The 24,204-nt window shown below is 47.9% G+C and overlaps 1 protein-coding gene across 1 annotated transcript in view; it reads right to left on the minus strand.

The window, feature by feature from the left end:
- vipr1b (vasoactive intestinal peptide receptor 1b) overlaps positions 1-24,204 on the minus strand; it is a 67,443-nt gene that overhangs the window by 32,455 nt on the left and 10,784 nt on the right. Inside the window, exons 3-5 of the mRNA XM_067999401.1 lie at positions 12,956-13,063; positions 7,634-7,737; positions 2,345-2,442 (exon numbers count right to left, since the gene is read on the minus strand). Of these exons, the coding sequence (XP_067855502.1) occupies positions 2,345-2,442; positions 7,634-7,737; positions 12,956-13,063 (310 nt within the window). The remainder of the gene's footprint in view (positions 1-2,344; positions 2,443-7,633; positions 7,738-12,955; positions 13,064-24,204) is intronic.

Genomic DNA, 24,204 nt, shown 5'->3' on the forward strand with positions numbered 1-24,204 from the left:
GCCCTGTCGGAGGCGCAGTCCCGAGCGAGCGCCGCCCTGTCGGAGGCGCAGTCCCGAGCGAGCGCCGCCCTGTCGGAGGCGCAGTCCCGAGCGAGCGCCGCCCTGTCGGAGGCGCAGTCCCGAGCGAGCGCCGCCCTGTCGGAGGCGCAGTCCCGAGCGAGCGCCGCCCTGTCGGAGGCGCAGTCCCGAGCGAGCGCCGCCCTGTCGGAGGCGCAGTCCCGAGCGAGCGCCGCCCTGTCGGAGGCGCAGTCCCGAGGGAGCGCCGCCCTGTCGGAGGCGCAGTCCCGAGGGAGCGCCGCCCTGTCGGAGGCGCAGTCCCGAGGGAGCGCCGCCCTGTCGGAGGGGCAGTACCGAGGGAGCGCCGCCCTGTCGGAGGGGCAGTACCGAGGGAGCGCCGCGCTGTCGGAGGGGCAGTACCGAGGGAGCGCTGCAATGTCAGATGTGGCGTGCTGCACTGTCAGAGGGGCAGTCGAGGGAACGCTGCTCTGTCAGAGCAGCAGTACTGAGGGAGTGCTGCACTGTTAGAGATACCGGCTGTTAATTCCTCTCACCCAGGAACTTGTCTCCCTCTCCTCATTTTTTGGTCCAGCACTTTACCTCTTCAGCTTTCTCACTCTCCCACCAGCAGATGTTTGAATTCCAATCCCTTTTAACCCGGTGTTCCTCAGCCTATTTTTAAAAATCCCGCATTCTACACTTACCAGTGCAGTGTAAGCACCAGCAGAGATCAGTTGAGCCCAATGGCCTGGTTCTGTGTTGCGGATTCTGTGGGGGTAATGTTGACTGTGGGCGAGAGTGTAAAACGGGCGATATCTGATCAACTGCCTGTTACGCATCTCTCCCCATTTTCATTTCAATTCACTTCAATCGGCCAAAGTCAAAAATTACCCACCTGTGTGTTTAACAGGAGCTCCTCCCAGCCCCCCTTCAGCTTGAGCGCGCTGATTGACAACCGCGATGGCCAATCAAATCCTACTTGAGTGGCCTCAGCTGTTCCGCTACAACATTACTGCCATATTGGAGCCCATGATGCATCCTCCGCCCCCATCCGCGCAGGCTCGATGGGCCGAACGGCCTCCTTCTGTGCCTTAACCGTTCTATGGTTCCAGCTTCTCTCATCATTTCTCCTTTGAGTGAGGGGTGAGGGGCTTCCAATGATACCTCACTCAAGTGCGACAGCCAGCAGGCTATTTGACCGTGTACAGCATCACAGCCAAAGCCCACCTGTGTCGTCAGCTGATGCCCACAAAAGGAGTCCTGGATCGTGGTCGGGAGTGAAGGTGATTTATTTTTTTTGCACATCCTGACCCAGAGGTACTGAGGCAAATTGTAGCGTTCCTCTCACTAAGGTTGGCTGACTCAGTGTGATGTGTTGATGGGATACAAGGGTTAACTGCAGCGCTCCTGCCAGTCACCTCCAGACTCAACCATTCCAATGCTCTCCTGGCCGGCCTCCCATCTTCCACCCTCCACAAACTTGAGCTCATCCAAAACTCTGCTGCCTGTATCCCAACTCGCACCAAGTCCCGTTCACCCATCACCCCTGTGCTCGCTGACCTACATTGGCTCCTGGTCCGGGAACACCTCGATTTTAAAATTCTCATCCTTGTTTTCAAATCCCTCCATGGCCTCGCCCCTCCCTATCTCTGCAACCTCCTCCAGCCCTACAACCCTCGGTGATCTCTGCGCTCCTCCAATTCTGGCCTCTTGCGCATCTCTGATTTTCATCGCTCCACCATTGGCGGCCGTGCCTTCAGCTGCCTAGGCTCTAATTTCTGGAATTCCCTCCCTAAACCTCTCTGCCTTTCTACCTCTCTCTCCTCCTTTAAGACGCTCCTTAAAACCTACCTCTTTGACCAAGCTTTTGGTCAGCTGTCCTGATATCTCCTTATGTGGCTTGGTCTCAAATTTTGTTTGATAATCGCTCCTGCGAAGCGCCTTGGGACATTTTACTACATTAAAGGCGCTATATAAATGCAAGTTGTTGTTGCTTCATACGATGGCGAGCACATACCGAGAATCCAGGCGCCCGATTTGTCGCCCGAACGCGCTTCTGTCCATTAAAATTAACTTTAATTAAAGGGACGGAAATTTTCATGGGCTTTGAAACTGAGTTCGGTGCTGGAATTCCCAAATGTGCGCTCCCATCAGGCCGAACCTCCGCCAGGGATTGGGAAAGAAAGAAAGAAAGAACTTGCATTTATCCAGCGTCTTTCACGACCTCAGGGCGTCCCAAAGTGCTTCACAGCCGACGAAGTACCTTTGAAACGTAGTCACTGCCGAAATGTGGGAAAGAATTGGGAAAGGAAGCATCACTGAGCTGAAAATGCAGTCGATGCCCTACCTGAAAATACAAAGGATGATCATAGCAGCCGTCAGGGAAAAAAGGGACAAGCTGTGTCCAATGGTGTAACCGGTCTTCACTGCTCTGTAGAATTCTCTCTGAGTGGGAAAAGATGTGCGCATATCATTAATTTTGTCCCCCGTTTTGCTCACACTTACATCAGAATTTCTAGACGAGAAAAGACCAAGGTCCATCTAGTTCACCTTCTATCATCCTGGTCGTGACACAACAATAATGAAAGTTGTTGACTGATCATTGCGATCAATCTCTATCAATTAGTCTACAACAGGCCCAGACAGGTGAGGAGAGGAAAACCCCCAGTGGTGGAGAGCTTTGGGAACCAAGCATGCTACACTTACCACAAGTCGTGTCTTAAATTACTGTATCGCCAAATGTTACTTGGCAGGTGACCCCTTCCAGCTCGGTGAATGGAACATAGGAACATAGGAACAGGAGTAGGCCATTCAGCCCCTCGTGCCTGCTCCGCCATTTGATAAGATCATGACTGATCTGTGATCTAACTCCACATACCCGCCTTTGGCCCATATCCCTCAATACCTTTGGTTGCCAAAAAGCTATCTATCTCAGATTTAAATTCAGCAATTGAGCTAGTATCAATTGCCGTTTGCGGAAGAGAGTTCCAAACTTCTACAACCCTTTGTGTGTAGAAATGTTTTCTAATCTCGCTCCTGAAAGGTCTGGCTCTAATTTTTAGACTGTGCCCCCTACTCCTAAAATCCCCAACCAGCGGAAATAGTTTCTCTCTATCCACCCTATCTGTTCCCCTTAATATCTTATAAACTTCGATCAGATCACCCCTTAACCTTCGAAACTCCAGAGAATACAACCCCAATTTGTGTAATCTCTCCTCGTAACTTAACCCTTGAAGTCCGGGTATCATTCTAGTAAACCTACGCTGCACTCCCTCCAAGGCCAATATGTCCTTCCGAAGGTGCGGTGCCCAGAACTGCTCACAGTACTCCAGGTGCGGTCTAACCAGGGTTTTGTATAGCTGCAGCATAACTTCTGCCCCCTTGTACTTTAGTCCTCTAGACATAAAGGCCAGCATTCCATTAGCCTTCTTGATTATTTTCTGCACCTGTTCATGACACTTCAATGATCTATGTACCTGAACCCCTAAGTCCCTTTGGACATCCACTGTTTTTAACTTTTTACCATTTAGAAAGTACACTGTTCTATCCTTTTTTGGTCCAAAGTGGATGACCTCAATGTCTACATTGAATTCCATTTGCCACAGTTTTGCCCATTCACCTAATCTATCAATATCGCTTTGTAATTTTATGTTTTCATCTACACTGCTTACAATGCCACCAATCTTTGTGTCTTAAATGGGCTGGGGTTGCCCGTTCTAATCTCCCTGGTCGGCTGCTTGAAGCGGTGTGCCAGTTGGTTCCTTCCTCACCCACTTAAGACAATCCACCACCCTGTTAAGCATCTCAATCGGATGAATTTAATGTCAATTGGCGAGTTCAGTCCTCGGGCTGCACTCATCTCCAGCCCTCACTTGTGATGCTACACTGGGCTGACTTTCTTTAGTCTGGCTTAAATTCTTGCCCGCTAAAGAGACTGAAAGATGGTTTTCCACAGACGTCGCTAATCCATTTGTGGCCACTGTTGGCCAAAGAGACAACCTCGGCCTTTCTCTTGTCCGCATTTCAAACCCTGGGGTCTGATTTTCCTCATCCGCTGGCTGTCTTAACTCGCCGTAACGGGCTTATTTTAGGCGGGCCTTACCGAATCTATTTAAAATTAAAGCGGTAATATCTCCCTAAAACTAGCAGGGAGAGAAATGCAGTGCGAGCACTCTAAGTGTTCAGACCTAAAAACTTTGCCAATTGGAAAATGTACCCCTCCCCCGTCCACCCCCCCCCCCCCCGCGTCCCCACCCCATATACCATCGTCTGAGCAGGTGCTACAATGGGCGAGCGATCCTCCCCATCAGTTGAGTTGAAAATGACTCCTCCCACCTCCCCCCCCCGACCTCCGCCTCACACTAAAGCTTTGTCCTGCAGCTAAAGGGAGCGCATAGAATGGAGGACCGAGCACGGAGGAGAAACTCCAGACTGCGAGTGTCTTATTTGAAGCCCTGAACACTTCTCCGGTCCCAGTTTCCAGCGCAAATCATTTTTATCTGCACAGGGTGAAACGGGGCCGACGGAGAGGAGATTAGAAGCTCTTTGTGGCTGCTGTCGATGTTCGGGGTGAGCCCGTCTGTTGCCGCCTAAAATACACAAGAGCCGAGGGGTCCTCTAGTGTTGAGTGAATTCATTAAAATTGTGACTATTTTATTTGCGCATGCACACTAAGGTTGCCAACCCTCCAGGGTTGTCCTGGAGTTTCCAGGAATTGAAAATTAATCTCCCGTACACTGCCACGAGCAAAATCGGGAGAAAAGAAATCATAGGGACATTGAAAAAAATGTCTTTTTTTTAAAAAAATGTTCCTTGGACACTTTCATTTATTAGCTATAAAAATATTGGAGATGAGGAAAAGGGCTGTTTGACTGGGTGGGGCGGTTGGAGGCGGGTGGTCAGGGGATGAAACCTCCAGGAATATGGCCAACCAGAGTTGGCATAGGAACACAGGAACAGGAGTAGGCCATTCAGCCCCTCGTGCCTGCTCCGCCATTTGATAAGATCATGGCTGATGAGCTAGTATCAATTGCCTTTTGCGGAAGAGAGTTCCAAACTTCTACCACCTTTTGTGTGTAGAAATGTTTTCTAATCTCGCTCCTGAAAGGTCTGGCTCTAATTTTTAGACTGTGCCCCCTACTTCTAAAATCCCCAACCAGCGGAAATAGTTTCTCTCTATCCACCCTATCCGTTCCCCTTAATATCTTATAACCTTCGATCAGATCACCCCTTAACCATCGAAACTCCAGAGAATACAACCCCAATTTGTGTAATCTTTCCTCGTAACTTAAACCTTGAAGTCCGGGTATCATTCTAGTAAACCTACGCTGCACTCCCTCCAAGGCCAATATGTCCTTCCGAAGGTGCGGTGCCCAGAACTGCTCACAGTACTCCAGGTGCGGTCTAACCAGGGTTTTGTATAGCTGCAGCATAACTTCTGCCCCCTTGTACTCCAGTCCTCTAGATATAAAGGCCAGCATTCCATTAGCCTTATTGATTATTTTCTGCACCTGTTCATGACACTTCAATGATTTATGTACCTGAACCCCGAAGTCCCTTTGGACATCCACTGTTTTTAACTTTTTACCATTTAGAAAGTACCCTGTTCTATCCTTTTTTGGCAATCTTAACTTGCGCGCGTGCGCACACACACACACACACACACACACACACACACGTATGTTTAGCTTGCTATTAAACAGGAAGGGTTATTACGTATCATTGGCTATCAGCAAACATATCTAAAATGACCCAGAACCTTTGCACAGCACACAGCCTCTTGACATTGCCATTTGGACACAAAGGAAGAATTATTTATCACCTCTCTGAACACTCAGCAGCTGCTAGTCTGCAATGGAAGCGCTTCACATCAAAACTGCTTTTTGTTATAAGTATCAATAAAATGGCGCTGGGAACTGGAGGTCACAAGGTGTGCCTGGTTAACGAATATATAAATAAACATATAAACTTTACCAGTTCAATGCTGAGTGAAAATGTGGGATTAAAAATAAAATGTGGGATTAAAAATAAAATTGCTGGACTATAACTTGGTGTTGTAAAATTGTTTACAATTGTCAACCCCAGTCCATCACCGGCATCTCCACATCACGAGTGAAAATGAGTTCAGCCAGCTAGCCGCAGAAATGATCCTCAATGCAATATATCTTTTAGCAAGCGTTGTAAAAAACTCAGGCGGGAGTTTTCATGTTTTGCCTGTGAAAAATCTTTTGCCTTTGAAGTGAGGCTTTTGTCGATCAGGTAGGCCCGGATTTTCTACTGCTGCGGGGGCTTCTCTCCCTGTCACTGTGAGGAAAATCCACCTCAGGATCTTTATAACCTACTAGAAGTGATCAACAACTTAACGATGTAAACATGCTCCACAAAATATCATGGTATTTTACAGCACAGAAGGAGGCCATTCAGCCCATTGTGCCTGTGCTGGCTCTCTGAAAGAGCTGTCCACTTAGTCCCATTCCGCTGCCAAAAACCCTTTAAAATCATTCGTTCCCAAATATTTATCCACTTCCCTCTTTGAAGCTATTATGGATTCTGCTTCAACTACTGTTTCTGGTCAGGCATTCCATACCCTAACGAACTTCTGCATGAAAAAAACATTCTCCTAATCTCTCCCTTTGTACTTTTGGTGATGATCTTAAATTAATGCTCTGTAGTCTTTTTTTATTCATTCTTGGGATGTGGGCGAGACTGGCAAGGCTGGCATTTATTGCCCATCCCTAGTTGCCCTTGAGAAGGTGGTGGTGAGCCTTCTTGAACTGTGTGGTGAAGGTTCTCCCACAGTCCTGTTAGGAAGGGAGTTCCAGGATTTTGACCCAGTGATGATGAAGGAACGGCAATATATTTCCAAGTCAGGATGGTGTGTGACTTGGAGGGGAACGTGCAAGTGGTGTTGTTCCCATGTACCTGCTGCTCTTGTCCTTCTGGGTGGTAGAGGTCGCGGGTTTGGGAGGTGCTGTCGACGAAGCCTTGGCGAGTTGCTGCAGTGCATCCTGTGGATGGTACACACTGCAGCCACTGTGCGCCGGTGGTGAAGGGAGCGAATGTTTAAGCTAGTGGAAAGGGTGCCTATTAAGCAGACTGACAGACCAATGAAAATGGAATGAGATACCTTCTTTAAGGAGCTGCTGTTCGAATCCCCCTTTGTAATTTTCTCCCCTGCCTACAGGAGGGGCGAATTCATGCCCTGTCACTTCACTGCAGTGACCATTCCTCATATGTGAGCCCAAGATTCTTAGGAGTAGTAATTGGTCATTAATGTGCCCGTTTACCTGAGGGAATAACAGGGGTGAAAATGACCACTTTTGCATGGCTCTTGCCCTGCGCCACAAGGACTCCCGAGGAAACGTCCAATGTCATCTAGCCCTGGAAAGAATTTCAGGCATCCAGGGCGGCCAGCTAAACAGTTCCAGCACGGAGCAGCGCCTGCAGAGAGCGCTGGTCGGAAGACTCGGGCCCCAAGTGCCCGATTTTCCTTTCGTTCGTTTAAACGGTGGGAAAATCTGGGGGCCCCGAGCGATTTTCCTGAGCAGCAGCCGTCGGCAGGGGAGCCGCACGGCCATGTTGACATTTGAGACCGCGGGAACGCGCAATTGGGAACAGTAATTGGAAGCAGACAAACCTCTTCTTTGGATGGCGTGCTGTTGGTGTTATATCCGCAGGCCGCAAAATAGGAGCTCGACAGGTCCGCCCAACCATTGCTCGTACAGTTCCTGCTGACATTGGCTGGAAGGCAGATGTTTTGTGTTTTTAGTTATTTTGGACAGGACACCAAATTGTGACTCCACAACAAACAGCAACTTGCATTTCATAGAATCAAAGAATCATAGAAGTTACAACATGGAAACAGGCCCTTCGGCCCAACATGTCCATGTCGCCCAGTTTATACTACTAAGCTAGTCCCAATTGCCTGCACTTGGCCCATATCCCTCTATACCCATCTTACCCATGTAACTGTCCAAATGGTTTTTAAAAGACAAAATTGTACCCGCCTCTACTACTGCCTCTGGCATCTCGTTCCAGACACTCACCACCCTTTGAGTGAAAAAATTGCCCCTCTGGACCCTTTTGTATCTCTCCCCTCTCACCTTAAATCTATGCCCCCTCATTATAGACTCCCCTACCTTTGGGAAAAGATTTTGACTATCGACCTTATCTATGCCCCTCATTATTTTATAGATTTCTATAAGATCACCCCTAAACCTCCTACTCTCCAGGGAAAAAAGTCTCAGTCTATCCAACCTCTCCCTATAAGTCAAACCATCAAGTCCCGGTAGCATCCTAGTAAATCTTTTCTGCACTCTTTCTAGTTTAATAATATCCTTTCTATAATAGGGTGACCAGAACTGTACACAGTATTCCAAGTGTGGCCTTACTAATGTCCTGTACAACTTCAACAAGACATCCCAACTCCTGTATTCAATGTTCTGACCAATGAAACCAAGCATGCCGAATGCCTTCTTCACCACCCTATCCACCTGTGACTCCACTTTCAAGGAGCTATGAACCTGTACTCCTAGATCTCTTTGTTCTATAACTCTCCCCAACACCCTACCATTAACGGAGTAGGTCCTGGCCCGATTCGATCTACCAAAATGCATCACCTCACATTTATCTAAATTAAACTCCATCTGCCATTCATTGGCCCACTGGCCCAATTTATCAAGGTCCCGTTGCAATCCTAGATAACCTTCTTCACTGTCCACAATGCCACCAATCTTGGTGTCATCTGCAAACTTACTAACCATGCCTCCTAAATTCTCATCCAAATCATTAATATAAATAACAAATAACAGCGGACCCAGCACCGATCCCTGAGGCACACCGCTGGACACAGGCCTCCAGTTTGAAAAACAACCCTCTACAACCACCCTCTGTCTTCTGTCGTCAAGCCAATTTTGTATCCAATTGGCTACCTCACCTTGGATCCCATGAGATTTAACCTTATGTAACAACCTACCATGCGGTACCTTGTCAAAGGCTTTGCTGAAGTCCATGTAGACCACGTCTACTGCACAGCCCTCATCTATCTTCTTGGTTACCCCTTCAAAAAACTCAATCAAATTCGTGAGACATGATTTTCCTCTCACAAAACCATGCTGACTGTTCCTAATCAGTCCTTGCCTCTCCAAATGCCTGTAGATCCTGTCTCTCAGAATACCCTCTAACAACTTACCCACTACAGATGTCAGGCTCACCGGTCTGTAGTTCCCAGGCTTTTCCCTGCCGCCCTTCTTAAACAAAGGCACAACATTTGCTACCCTCCAATCTTCAGGCACCTCAGCTGTAGCTGTCGATGATTCAAATATCTCTGCTAGGGGACCCGCAATTTCCTCCCTAACCTCCCATAACGTCCTGGGATACATTTCATCAGGTCCCGGAGATTTATCTACCTTGATGCGCGTTAAGACTTCCAGCACCTCCCTCTCTGTAATATGTACACTCCTCAAGACATCACTATTTATTTCCCCAAGTTCCCTAACATCCGTGCCTTTCTCAACCGTATTTATATAGCGCCTTTAACTTAGTAAAATGTCCCAAGGCCCTTCCCAGTAGTGTGATCAGACAAACATTTGACGCCGAGGCACATAACGAGATATTAGGACAGGTGACTAAAAGCTTGGTCAAAGAGGTAGGTTTAAGGATGGTCTTAAAGGAAGAGAGAGGTTTAGGGAGAGATTTCCAGAGCTTCGGGGCCGAGGTAACTGAAGGCATGGCTGCCAATGGTGGAACGAAGTAAGTCGGGGGATGGACAAGATGCCAGAATTGGAGGAACGCAGGACTCGGTACATAAACCAGCTCTATCAAAAATAATATTCAGCTGGCAAGGCAGAAATTTTCAACATTCAAACCACATCCACATAATGGTACAACACCAGGCCAACACCGCTGTTCAGCAGCTTAAGCTGTTGATAGACATTGAAAAGCTGTCATGTTACGACATAACCGTCATAATTAAATGTCTTGGGTTCAGTGTGTTTGGCCTTTAAATGTCGTCTCCGAGGCATCACAAGGAAATTTTTACAAAATCCTGGCGCCGGTGTGAAGCCTCGTTGGCTGTGAGAGCACACTGCCAATTTTAATCCCCGTGATTATTTGAATGGACGGAGAATTATTAGGGATCGCGTGGCCCGCACTCCCGGTCTGACGAGGCGAGGCTTCGCGCTAGGAGCGAGGCGTAACGTAATGTGACACCCAGCCATTGGACAAAATCAACGATTGGACAAAAATAAGGCCCTATCTGCCACGTTACCAGTCCGATTTCTGACTGGCTAACTGCGAATGAATCAAAAGCGTTTGGTTTATTTGTTAATTGCTGAGGTGGAATGAGGAAGCAGCAGAAAAACGAGCAACATAATTGCTCAATCGTTTTTTGAAGTGACCAAATCGGAAATGGCCATCGTAGAAAACAAGCAATCAAATCTGTTTGTGAACTAGCTTTGACCTACCATCCTGAAAATTTACCGTTATTAATAACATTTCTAATAGCAACATAGGAACAGGAGCCATTCAGCCCCTCGGGCCTGTTCCGCCATTAAATTAGATCATGGCTGATCTGTATCTTAACTCCATTTACCCATCATTGCTCCATAATCCCTTGATACCCTTACCCAACAAAAATCTATCAATCATAGTCTTGAAAGCTCCAACTGACCCCCAGCATCCACAGCCTTTTTGGGGGGAGAGAGTTCCAGATTTCCACTACCCTTTGCGTGAAGAAGTGCTTCCTGACATCACCTCCTGAATGGCCTAGCCCTAATTTTAAGATTATGTCCCCTTGTTCTGGACTTCCCCCACCGGAGGAAACAGTTTCTCTGGGCTCAATTTTAACTCCCGGGTAGGAACACGGCAAACTGACGGCCCGGCCCGCCTAGGAGCGGTAACAAGGAGGCTCGTCCGAGTTTGACAGTGGGCCTCATTAACAAGCCACTTGCCGACTTCCCAACCAAAACAGCCGGGAAGTGGATGCCCAGTTGTTAGAATCGGGCGGGAGGAGGCCACCACAGAGGTGCCCAGGGGAACCGTCCCTGGCACAAGATAAGTGCTTTGGGAAGGGGATCCTGGTGGGGTGAAGGTGGTGGTGGGGCCGGGGGGGGTGGGGGGGGAAATCACGGGGCAATGGAGGCCCATGGTTTCCTTGTGGGGCTTGGGAGGAACGGCCAAGAGGAAACTGAAAACAAATTTAAAAGCCACGTACTGCTGGGCCTCTTCTGGCCTTGGCTCCTGAACCCGGCAGGTTTGCTCTGCTTTCCCAGCCCAGGCCTCAGGTTCAAATAGCAGATTGGGACCCGTTGACGTCAGCTTAGCCTCTAAGTCAGCGGGAGCAGCACCATGGAAGGTCTGCCTCGGTGCTCGTTGTAAATGTGGACGACCATGAAGTGATTTGCATGAAAGATGTCCCCTCACGGGCGAATGTCATTAGACTGAGATGGCCATTGCTATTTTCAATCTCCTTTTCAAAAAAAAAGACAAATTCCCCCCTTTAAAAGGATTAGCCGCCTGTTGTAGACTTATCCAGACGGGCAGCCGATCCGCCACGCCAGCGTTACACCCGGGCGCCATGTTGAAAGTCTATCCCGCGGAATCCATTTTCCTTTTTGAACTACCGCGCGGTGCGAAAATCAAACAAAACCACGGTACGATAGCTTGTTCCCGCTGGTCAGTGGGACGGTGACGAGAGGGCCCAAATTGAAGGTAATCTGCACCCCCCCCCCCATAAAAAAGAATTAAAAGGGGCGCTCGGGGAGGTGTTTCTTCACGCAGAGGTTGGTTAGAATGTGGAATTCTCCGGCGCAAACTGTTGGCGGAACAGGCGGAGAGGTCACGTCGACGCGCCACCGAGTTATTTTTTTTATCCGTTCATGGGATGTGGGCATCGCTGGCGAGGCCAGCATTTGTTGCCCATCCCTAATTGCCCTTGAGAAGGTGGTGATGAGCCGCCTTCTTGAACCGCTGCAGTCTGTGTGGTGACGGTTCTCCCACAGTGCTGTTAGGCAGAGAGTTCCAGGATTTTGACCCAGCGACGATGAAGGAACGGCGATATATTTCCAAGTCGGGATGGTGTGTGACTTGGAGGGGGAACGTGCAGGTGGTGTTGTTCCCATGTACCTGCTGCTCTTGTCCTTCTAGGTGGTAGAGGTCGCGGGTTTGGGAGGTGCTGTCGAAGAAGCCTTGGCGAGTTGCTGCAGTGCATCCTGTGGATGGTACACACTGCAGCCACAGTGCGCTGGTGGTGAAGGGAGTGAATGTTTAGGGTGGTGGATGGGGTGCCAATCAAGCGGGCTGCTTTGTCCTGGATGGTGTCAAGTTTCTAGAGTGTTGTTGGAGCTGCACTCATCCAGGCAAGTGGAGAGTATTCCATCACACTCCTGACTTGTGCCTTGTAGATGGTGGAAAGGTTTTGGGGAGTCTGGAGGTGAGTTACTCACCGCAGAATACCCAGCCTCTGACCTGCTCTTGTAGCCACAGTATTTATATGGCTGGTCCAGTTATGTTTCTGGTCAATGGTGACCCCCAGGATGTTGATGGTGGGGGATTTGGCGATGGTAATGCCGTTGAAGTCAAGGGGAGGTGGTTAGACTCTCTCTTTTTGGAGATGGTCATTGCCTGGCACTTGTCTGGTGCAAATGTTACTTGCCACTTATCAGCCCAAGCCTGGATGTTGTCCAGGTCTTGCTGCATGCGGACTCGGACTGCTTCATTATCTGAGGGATGACCGAGTCATGGGATGGCAGCTGCTGCTCGGAGTTGCCTACATGGCGAGTGCCTCGTCACAGGCGGGGCATCAGTGGTAGGCGGGAGGGTGGGAGCGCTCTCCGAGAGGCAGGTGTGGGCGCTCAGCCACCATTTTATGGCATTTTGTAGCTGGGCCCAACTGACAACTAGGTAAGAATTAGTGAATAAAATTACACGGGCGCCAAAGACAGCAAGTGGCTCGAGTTACCTTCAAGGTCAAGGAAAAGGGCAGGCAACAGTGGACAAGGCATCACGACAATCTCCCCAACTTTGGCGGAAGGCCAGCAGGTTATGTTGTCCCACATTCCTCTGCATCCTGCAAAAGAAAACAGTAGGCCTTTAAAATAATTAGACCCTAAAACGTTAGACCACAAAAACTTTAGACCTTAAAAATATTAGGCCCTAAAACATGAGGCCGACATTTATCCCTCAACCAACAATGCTGAAACAGGTTATCTGGTCATATGCCTCACTGCTGTCTGTGGGACCTTGCTGTGCGCAAATATGACTACAGTATTGGAGTGACTGCACTTCAAAAATACTTCATTGACTGTGAAGCACTTTGGGACATCCTGAGGACATGATAGGCGCTATGTAAATGCAAGCTATTTCTTACAATGACTTTGCTAAAATAGCACACAGAGAATTTTAGTTCCCAGGTAAAGGCAGCGTAGGGGTCCTGAGGCAATATACAAATACTCTTCTATCTTGAGACCTCCAGGGGTCCAGTGTAAATATCCTGTTTGTATCATTTCCCTATACGACAAGTGTTTTTCTTCCTTCCTCTCTATTTTTCAAAATGTTTTGGTGAATTTTAATGCTCATTATCCAGCACATTCCTGATATAATCTTTTTAAAAATTCATTCATGGCATGTGGGCATCACTGGCGAGGCCAGCATTTATTGCCCATCTCTAACTGCCCTTGAGAATGGTGGTGACAATTAGGGATGGGCAATAAATGCTGGCGCTGCCAGTGACGCCCACATGCCATGAATTAATTAAAGAAAAAGATTATATCAGGAATGTGCTGGATAATGAGCATTAAAATTCACCAAAACATTTTGAAAAATAGAAAGGAAGGAAGAAAAACACTTTTGTTGTATTGGGAAATGATACAAATAGGATATTTACACTGGACCCCTGGAGTCACATATGGGCCAGACCGGGTAAGGACAGCAGGATTCCTTCCCTAAAGGGCATTAGTGAACCAGATGGGTTTTTACAACAATCTGGTAGTTTCCATTACTGATACTAGCTTTTTATTCCAAATTTTATTTAATTAACTGAATTTAAATTCCCCAGCTGCTGTGGCAGGATTTCAACTTATGTCACCAAATTATTCGTCTAAGGTCTCCAGATTACCAGTCTAGTAACATAGCCACTATGCTACCGTACCCTTAGCATCTGGCGACCTTAATTATTCACAATTATTATACAAACAAAATAAAGGCTTGTGATATTAGCTGGGGCTTTCATTAGGATATTGCAGTCAAACATATCAGCGTAAACGAACATCTGAAGCTGTAATTATAAAGCTCTGGCCACAGCGTATTCTGAAGCTATTTGCCGATCGTTATTCTGTACAATGTTGGGGTAGCACTGTCGGGGATATCATGCTGAATACAAGATGTGAGACTCCAGTCACTGGATTTTCAGTGAAGCACCACAGTGGACGTGTGAACAGTCTGGTCTCCTGGAACTCATTTTGATCAAGTTTCCAGGATCAGAGAGGAATTTCTTTTGCGTTGGCCTTGTTTTTTTTGTAAAAACTCTGTTTGTTCGCCTCTCTCAGGAGATTACATAGCTGCTGGTGGGTGGGAACATGGGGCGGGGGGTGATTAGTTACAATGCGACTGTGCGGGACAGGTTCGATGAAACAGCCGGTCTTTAATTGTCCATCATTTTCGGACGTTGCTAAAGTTCTACCCCATTGGTGCAGTAGATCGCCCTCTACTGCACCGAAGTGGCATTTGTCTCCTGACCAGCCGTACGGTCGCCTCTCTGAGTGGGGTTTGGCAATTCGGTTCCAATTGAGGGATACTTGTTATTCAAAGGTATTAAGGGTTATGGAACCAATGCAGGTAGACATAGGGTAGACATAGGGTAGACGTAGGGTAGACGTAGGGTAGACGTAGGGAGGATGTTTCCGTTTGCAGGGGGAGACCAGAATTAGGAGCCATAAATATGTGGTGTATGTGGACTTCCAAAAGGCGTTTGATAAAGTGCCGCATAATAGGCTTGTCATCAAAGTTGAAGCCCATGGAATAAAAGGGGCAGTGGCAGCATGGATACGAAACTGGCCAAGTAATAGGAAACAGAGAGTAGTGGCGAACCGTTGTTTTTCGGACTGGAGGGAGGTGTACAGTGGTGTTCCCCAGGGGTCGGTACTGGGACCGCTGCTTTTCTTGATATATATTAATGACTTGGACTTGGGTGTACAGGGCACAATTTCCAAATTTGCAGATGACACAAAACTAGACAGGTTGGTGGAATGGGCGGACACGTGGCAGATGAAATTTAATGCAGAAAAGTGTGACGTGATGCATTTCGGTAGGAAGAACGAGGAGAGGCAATATAAACTAAATGGTACAATTCTGAAAAAGGTGCAGGAACAGAGGGATCTGAGAGTATATGTGCACAAATCGTTGAAGGTGGCAGGGCAGGTTGAGAAAGCATACAGGATCCTGGGCTTTATAAATAGAGGCATAGAATACAAAAGTATGGAACTCATGATGAACCTTTATAAAACACTGGTTCGGCCACAACTGGAGTATTGTGTCCGATTCTGGGCACCGCACTTTAGGATGGATGTGAAGGCCTTAGAGAGGGTGCAGAAGAGATTTACTAGAATGATTCCAGGGATGAGGGACTTTAGTTACGTGGATAGACTGGAGAAGCTGAGGTTGTTCTCCTTAGAGCAGAGAAGGTTAAGAGGAGATTTGGTAGAGGTATTCAAAATCATGAAGGGTCTAGTCAGAGTAGATAGAGAGAAACTGTTCCCATTGGCAGAAGGGTCAAGAACCAGAGGGCAAATATTTAAGGTGATTGGCAAAAGAACCAAAGGTGACATGAGGAAAAATCTCTTACACAGCGAGTGGTTAGGATGAGGGAGAAAGGTATAGAAGGATATGCTGATAGGATTAGATGAAGTAGGGTGGGAGGAGGCTTGGATGGAGCATAAACACCGGCATGGACGTGTTGGGCTGAATGGCCTGTTTCTGCTGTACATTGTATGTAATTCTATGTAGATGGAGTTAAGATACAGATCAGCCATGACCTAATTGAATGGCGGAACGGACTCGAGGGGCTGAATGGCCTCCTCCTGTTCCTGTGAATGCCAAATTATTGATCATTCTGTCCTGTGTCATGCCTACTAAAAACTGGATTAACACTGCTCCAACTCACTTCAAATAGTACCCTTACAGCCAGCTGACAGGGGCTAATGACCAGGCTGTTCCCCACACGTTAGTTTCCCCAACCCTGCAATTAAATCCATGTCCCAGAGCGGGAAAAAACCATTGTCTAACCCATGCAGACTCAGTCCCCCAAGCTTAGTTTTGACGGTCAAATAATCCTTCTTTCTCTCTATCCTTCCTCTTCCCTTCCTGCTTTGGGCTTTCTTCACTAGGAGCTGAGACGGTTAAGGAGTTACCTGATAGAGGTCTTCAGGATTACGTAGGGTTGTAAGATAAAACATGACAGTTTCTGCTGATCAGTGAGAGGGCACAAGTTTAAGATTCAATCTGTGATAGATAGCTTTTTGGCAACCTAAGGTAGTAAGGGATATGGGCCAAAGGCAGGTATATGGAGTTAGATCACAGATCAGCAATGATCTTATCAAATGGCGGAGCAGGCACGAGGGGCTGAATGGCCTACTCCTGTTCCTATGTTCCTAGATTCTTTACACTGAGAGTGGTTAAGATGTAAAACTCTTTGCCACAAACCATTTATGAAGCAGGGTCTATTTTCTTTAAAAGGAATTGGATAGTTGCTTGAAAAAAAGAGGAATATTACAGGGAATGGAGAGAGGGCAGGAGTGCGAGATTAAACTAGGTGGCCAGCAGAGATTTGATGGGCCGAATGGACCATTTCTGTGCTGTAACATTGTAGGATTTTTTTCCATCCCTTTTTTCCCTTCTTTTGTTGCCTTCTCTATTTCCTTCCTTGTTTATTTCATTCTTCCCCCTTTCTTTTCTTCCATTATCTTTCCTTCCTTGTTTCTTGCCCTTTCTCATTTCCATCCTTCTTTCTGGCTTGTTTCTTTCACTCTTGTCTCCTGCCTTGTTTCTTTCTTTCCTTCCTTCAAGACTGAGATCGATGGATATTTGAACACTAAGGGAATCAAGGGATATGGGGATCGGGCGGGAAAGTGGAGTTGAGGTCGAAGATCAGCCATGACCTGATTGAATGGCGGAGCAGGCTCGAGGGGCCGAATGGCCGACTCCTGCTCCTATTTCTTATGTCCTTATGTTCTTTCTGTCCTTCTTTTTACCTTTCCTCCTTCCTTTCTTCTTTTCCTTCCTGTTTCTTTCGTCCCTGCCTTTTTTGCTTTCCATTTCTTTCCCGTTTTCATCTCTGCCGTCCGAAGGCCGCACGCCAACCCTAACCTCATAGGCCCATGTCTTGCTGCATGCAGGCCTCTGGCAGCAGAATATAAACCCTGGTGATCGTGGGATGGTACCTGGCTCTGACTAGAGCCTCTCCACAAGAATGAGGCTAAGATAAGGAACGCTGAAGCACGGAGAGGTAAATCCTATGCCATGGGGGTCTGAGGCACTGCGTGTTGTGCTTCGATGCATTGCTGACCACACAACCCCTTTAATTTTCAATTAAACAGAAGTATCATGTTAGGGGCAACACTAGGAGGAGGTCATTCGGCCCATCGTGCCTGTGCCGGCTCTTTGAAAGAGCTATCCAATTAGTCCCACTCCCCTGCTCTTTCCCCATAGCCCTGTAAACTTTTTCCCTTTAACTATTTATCTAATTCCCTTTTGAAAGTTCCTACTGAATCTGCTTCCACCGCCCTTTCAGGCAGTGCATTCCAGATCACAACAACTCGCTGCGTAAAAAAAATGTTTCCTCATGTCTCTTCTGACTCTTTGAAGTTTTTACTTCAACATAGAATGGATCTGAATGGAACTAGAAACTGGGAACGTTTTTGCTGTCAAATAAACTTTGCCGTATTTGCTTATTTAAATATACAGTGAAACCTGTAAATTACCTTAGGGACTGGCATCAGCTGTCCATTTTTTCTTGCAGGTGTCCCTATTGTCAAAATGGTCACTGTACGTATTGTAAAAATTCAAGCATTCAATCCCAGAGATAGGGGGGTTTCTCTGCCGCTATGGATTCTGGGTAAAGAGCTCCCCATTCCACAAAAGCCGCTTCTTTCACAAAACCCGCTGCCGCCTCGCACTGATTGGCGTACACTGACCTCACGAGAATTAGGGGGCAGGAATTATGAGGGGGCCGAGATAGAGGGGATAGGAAGGATCTATTTCCCTTAGCAGAGAGGTCAATAATCAGGGGGAATAGATTTAATGTGATTGGCAGAAGGATTAGAGGGGAGATGAGGAAAATTTTTTTTTCACCCGGAGGGTGGTGGGGGTCTGGAACTCACTGCCTGAAAGGGCGGTGGAGGCAGAAACCCTCAACTCACTTAAAAAGTACCTGGATGCGCACCTGAAGAGCCGAGACCTACAAGTGCTGGAAAGTGGGATTAGGCTGGGTGGCTCATTTTCGGCCGGCGCGGACACGATGGGCCGAATGGCCTCCTTCTGTGCCGTAAATTTTCCATGATTCTATGATTCTAGATGCAAATTTGACCACATTCACCAGCTCAGGGCGAGAACAGGAAGCAGCCCTGATACAGTCATCTACATACCGGAAGAAGGGGTCAGGTCGGGGACCTGAGCGGAACGTAGAGTGTTCAACGTATCTTACAAAAAGGGCAGCACAGCGAGGACCCATGTGGGTGCCCGTAGCCTCTACAGTATTTTGTGTTTTGTTTCACTGCTCCCTTCCTCTCCCCGTAATCCAGGCCGACACTCCCAGCGCAGTACAGAGGGAGCGCTGCACTGTCGGAGGTGCCGTCATTCGGATGAGACGCTAAACCGAGGCTGTATCCTGAGAAGAGCGGTGGCGTTCTCCTGGTCAACACCCATCCCTCAACCAACCTCAGCTGTAAACAGATCACCTGATCACTGTCACATTGCTGTTTGTGGGAGCTTGCTGTGCGCAAAATGGCCGCCGCATTTCTCTACAGTGGCTGCATTTCAATAAAGTACTTCATTGGCTGTAAAGAGCTGTGGGACATCCTGAGATCGTGAGAGGCGCTTATACAAATGCAAGTTCTTGCTTCCTTTTCTTTTCTCCGCAGACGCTGCCTGATCTGCTGAATGTTTCAGGTTTCCGACATTTTAGCATTTTCTTTAAAGGCCAAAACAGGAAATTGCACATTTTGTAACAAAACATACCACAGTAATAAACCCCCCCCCCGGCCTGCGAGTTAATGAAGTGACACAGACTAGGCCGCCATCGCACAGCAAAGTGCAACTGACATCTCCTTCTCGAGATGCCCTTTACGCCAAGTCCCCACCAATTAGCAGCGGTAATCAGAATGGCATTTTCCGATTTTAAAAATCCTGGTCTTTGTAAACGTTTGGATGGTGTATTATTACAACAACGTGCATCCCTTTAAAAGTATTATAACGTCCCGAGATCCTTCATAGGAGCGATTTTCAAACAAAATGTCAGCCAGGCTGAATATACAAGTGGAGAACCTCACACAATACAATCTATAGAAGAAATCCTGTCCACACTGACCTGGGAGGGCAGTGTCAGAAGTATTCATTCAGCTGCATTTAATACCACCAGTTCCAGTAAAGTGACTACCTGACAGGAATAATTCTATAAGGTTAAGATAAAAAAATCTGGAATCCTTTCTGATCGACTGCGTACACTCACGTACAAATCAACAACATTTATATAATGTCTTTAATGCAGTAAAATGTCCCAAGGCGCTTCACAGGAGCGATTATCAAACAAAATTTGACACCGAGACACATAAGGAGATATTAGGACGGGTGACCAAAAGCTTGGTCAAAGAGGTAGGTTTTAAGGAGCGTCTTAAAGGAGGAGAAAGAGGTAGAGAGGCGGGGAGGTTTAGGGAGGGAATTCCAGAGTTTAGGGCCTAGGCAGCTGAAGGCACGGTCGCCAATGGTGGAGCGATTAAAATTGGGGATGTGCAAGAGGCCAGAATTGGAGGAGCGCTGAGATCTCGGAGGGTTGTTGGGCTGGAGGAGGTTACAGAGATAGGGAGGGGATGAGGCCATGGAGGGATTTGAACATGAGGATGATAATTTTAAAATCGAGGCGTTAGTCCTGCCTTTAATCAGCTCCCCCTCCACCCAAAAATCCACAGAAACCCCTGCCAAAAATTTTTGTCTTCAAGCCGGCTGATGAACAAAGGAAAGATTTGCAGGGCGATGGGGTAGGGGTGGGAGGAGCGGGGCTATTTGGATAGCTCTTTTCAAAGAGCCGGCACAGGTACGATGGGCCGAATGGCCTCCTTCTGGGCTCTGAGACTCTGGGGATAATTTTAACCCCCAAGAACGGGTGGGTTGAGGGCGGGCGGGAGTTGGAAATAGTTGGGTTTTTTTGGGTCACGACCGCAACCCGGGCTTCACCTCCGGGTTTAACGTGAGCGGGTAGAAGTACAGGCTTCCCACTGGGAATGCAAAGTCCGGAAATTTTGTGACTGCGATCCAAAAAAAAAACTATTTTCGCCTCCTACCCGCCCCCAACCCACCCGTTCTTGGGGGTTAAAATCGCCCCCTCTATGTCCACCGATACCTTTTCTCTCTGTTCTCCCCACCTGGTCCATTGCACTCCCCTCAGGTGTTGCAGCTCCTCTGTTCGCCACGCTGTTTAAATGAAAATCTCCCTCCCAGCCCTAGCCCAGGCTGCTACTGTCCATTCCTAATCACCTCAGCCCTGCATCTATCCTTCCGGGCTCTTCTCCTATTTGAAATCAACAGCCAGAGCCTGCACCAGAATCGGGAGGAAGTGTCAGCGGGGCAAAGGGGTTGCAGGAGCCGATGGGCGCCCACCTCCGGCCGTGGCTAAGTGGGCAGCACTCTCGCCTCTGAGTCAGAAGATTGTGGGCTCAAGTCCCACTCCAGAGACTTGAGCACAAAATCCAAGCTAATACTGCAACGCAGTACTGAGGGAGTGCTGCACTGTCGGAGGTGCCGTCTTTCGGATGTGATGTTAAACCAAGGCCTCCTCTGCCATCTCAAAGTGGATGTAAAAGAGCCCGTGGGCACTATCTCGAAGAAGAGCAGTGGAGTTCTCCGCTGGACAATATTTATTCCTCAACCAACCTCACTTAAAAAAAAGATTAGCTGGTCATTATCACATTGCTGTTTGTGGGAGCTGGGACGAGAGTACAGTCCGCTGTCTTTAGAGAAATTGCTCCCTCAGCAGGGGAACTATAGGGAGAGATCTGTGTATAAGATGATCCCCCTCCACACCTTTAGCCCCAAATATGTAAATATCTCATCTTTTACTCCAGTAAATAGAGTGGACTCTTCATCTATAGGAACAGGAGGAGGCCATTCAGCCCCTTGAGCCGGTTCCCCCATTCAATTAGACCATTGCTGATCTGTATCTTAACTCCATTTACCCGCCTCGGTTCCGTAACCCTTAATGCCCTTGCCTAGCAAAAATCTATCAATCTGAGTTTTGAAATTTTCAAATGACCCCCAGCCTCAACAGCTTTTTTGGGGGAGAGAGTTCCAGATTTAAGAACATAAGAACTAGGAGCAGGAGTAGGCCATACGGCCCCTCGAGCCTGCTCCGCCATTCAATCAGATCATGGCTGATCTTCGACCTATCCCTTTGTGTGAAGAAGTGCTTCCTGACATCACCCCCCCCCGAATGGCCTGGCTCTAATTTTAAAGGGTCTGCTCTTCTTTCTCCTATTATGCACTTCTGTCACTTATTAAGGATCTTATTTCGCTGCGCACTTCCTGTCTGCGTCACTTGGCTTCCTGTTGTCCTGTTTTGGTCACACATTTTCTCTATCATAAATTCCAATGTTCACATTTATAATGGGACTTGCCGATGTAAATTTTGTCACGGCAACTGTGCAATCTGATGGCTGTGCAGTGCATCTCAAAATTTTCTCTCTCGGGCACTCTCTGTTTTTTGAAGCACAGTTTTTTCTTCCTCGGTAAGTCGCTTTTCTGGCTTCCCTTTCAAGTTGTACAGTTTTCTTTTTTAATTCTATATATTTTGTATTTTTCTCTGCCTACCCGCACCCCACCCCGCCCCCCCGCTTGCCCACTGGTCTGGTCGCCCTCTGCCGTCTGGTGTGAATCGCTCCTCGTCCTCTTCCACTGATTTCCCGTGGCCTGTTCTTAGCTTCTGGCCCGTGTGCGTGCTTCACGTGGTCATAACAACATAAGAAATAGGAGCAGGAGTAGTCCATTCGGCCCCTCGAGCCTGCTCCACCATTCAATCAGATCATGGCTGATCTTCAACCTCAACTCCACTTTCCAGCCTGATTCCCAAATCTCTTGATTCCCCTCGAGTCCAAAAATCTATCGATCTCAGTCTTGAATATACTCAATGACTGAGCATCCACAGCCCTCTGGGGTAGAGAATTCCAAAGATTCACAACCCTCTGAATGAAGAAATTCCTCCTCGTTTCAGTCTTAAATGGCTGACCTCTTATCCTGCGACTATGCCCCCTAGTTCTAGGCTCTCCAGCCATGGGAAACAAGCTCTCAGCATCTACCCTGTCAAGCCCTCTCAGAATCTTATATATTTCACTGAGATCACCTCTCATTCTTCTAAACTCCAGAGAGTAAAGGCCCATTTTACTCAACCTCGCCTCATAGGACAACCCTCTCATCCCAGGAATCAATCTAGTGAACCTTCGTTGCACCGCCGCCAAGGCAAGTATATACTTGTGGTCTACACTTGGCTGTTAATTTTAATCTAACCCACCCCGGTGGGCAACTGACGGGATCAGATAGGCTGCCTGTTTTACACCCTGTCCAATTTTACATCCCGCGGAAGTCACTGGGGTGTAAAACAGGGTTGCGAACTCTTTTTGGGTGTATTGAATACAAAAGCAAGGAAGTCATGCTAAACCTTTACAAATCACTGGTTAGGCCTCAGCTGGAGTATTATGTTCAATTCTGGGCACCACACTGTTGGAAGGATGTCAAGGCCTTGGAGAGGGTACAGAGGAGATTTACCAGGATGATACCAGGGATGAGGAATACTCTCCACTTGCCTGGATGAGTGCAGCTCCAACAACACTCAAGGAGCTCGACACCATCCAAGATAAAGCAGCCAGCTTGATTGGCACCCCATCCACCACCCTAAACATTCACTCCCTTCACCACCGGCGCACTGTGGCTGCAGTGTGTACCATCCGCAGGATGCACTGCAGCAACTCGCCAAGGCTTCTTCGACAGCACCTCCCAAACCCACGACCTCTATCACCTAGAAGGACAAGAGCAGCAGGCACATGGGAACAACACCACCTGCACGTTCCCCTCCAAGTCACACACCATCCTGACTTGGAAATATATCGCCGTTCCTTCATTGTCGCTGGGTTAAATCCTGGAACTCCCTTCCTAACAGCACTGGGGGAGAACCGTCACCACACGGACTGCAGCGGTTCAAGGCGGCGGCTCACCACCACCTTCTCAAGGTAAATTAGGGATGGGCAATAAATGCCAGCCTTGCCAGCGACGCCCACATCCCATCAACGAATAAAAAAAAACTGCAGTTATGTGGAGAGGTTCGAGAAACTGGGATTGTTCTCTTTAGAGTACAGAAGGTTAAGGGGAGATTTAATAGAGGTGTTCAAGATTATGAGAAGTTTTGACAGAGCAAGTAGGGAGAAACTGTTTTCTCTGGCAAATGGGTCATAGATTTGCTATAATTGGCATAAGAACTAGAGGGAAAGTAAGGAGAGTTTTTTTTCACACATTGTTTGTTAAGATCTGGAACACACTGCCTGAAAGGTTGGTGGAATCAGATTCCATGGGAACTTTGAAAAGGCAATTGGACATGTAGTTGAAGCGGACTAATTTGCAGGGTCACGGGGAAAAAGCTGGCTTTTGGATTAAATTGGACAGCTCTTTCAAAGAGCGGGCACAGACCAGACGGGCTGAATGGCCTCCTTCTGTGCAGTAAGATTCTACGATCCTACTAGTTTAACGGCAGGACCTCATTTAAATTTTTTTGTCTCCGTTTCCCGGCCAGATTGAGAGGTTGGCTGGCTGCCGGGCAGGAAGGCCTGCGCTGGTAGGCCGCAGCCAGGGAGCAGAGAGGAGGGAGGGAGGTCGGGAGGGAGAGATCATGGAGGTCGGGGGGAAGATCGGAGGCGTAAAATATAAAACCAGGAGCGAGCGACGAGGGTGGGGAGAGAGAGA

Source organism: Heptranchias perlo, chromosome 2 (assembly GCF_035084215.1).
Source record: "Heptranchias perlo isolate sHepPer1 chromosome 2, sHepPer1.hap1, whole genome shotgun sequence".
NCBI lineage: Eukaryota > Metazoa > Chordata > Chondrichthyes > Hexanchiformes > Hexanchidae > Heptranchias > Heptranchias perlo.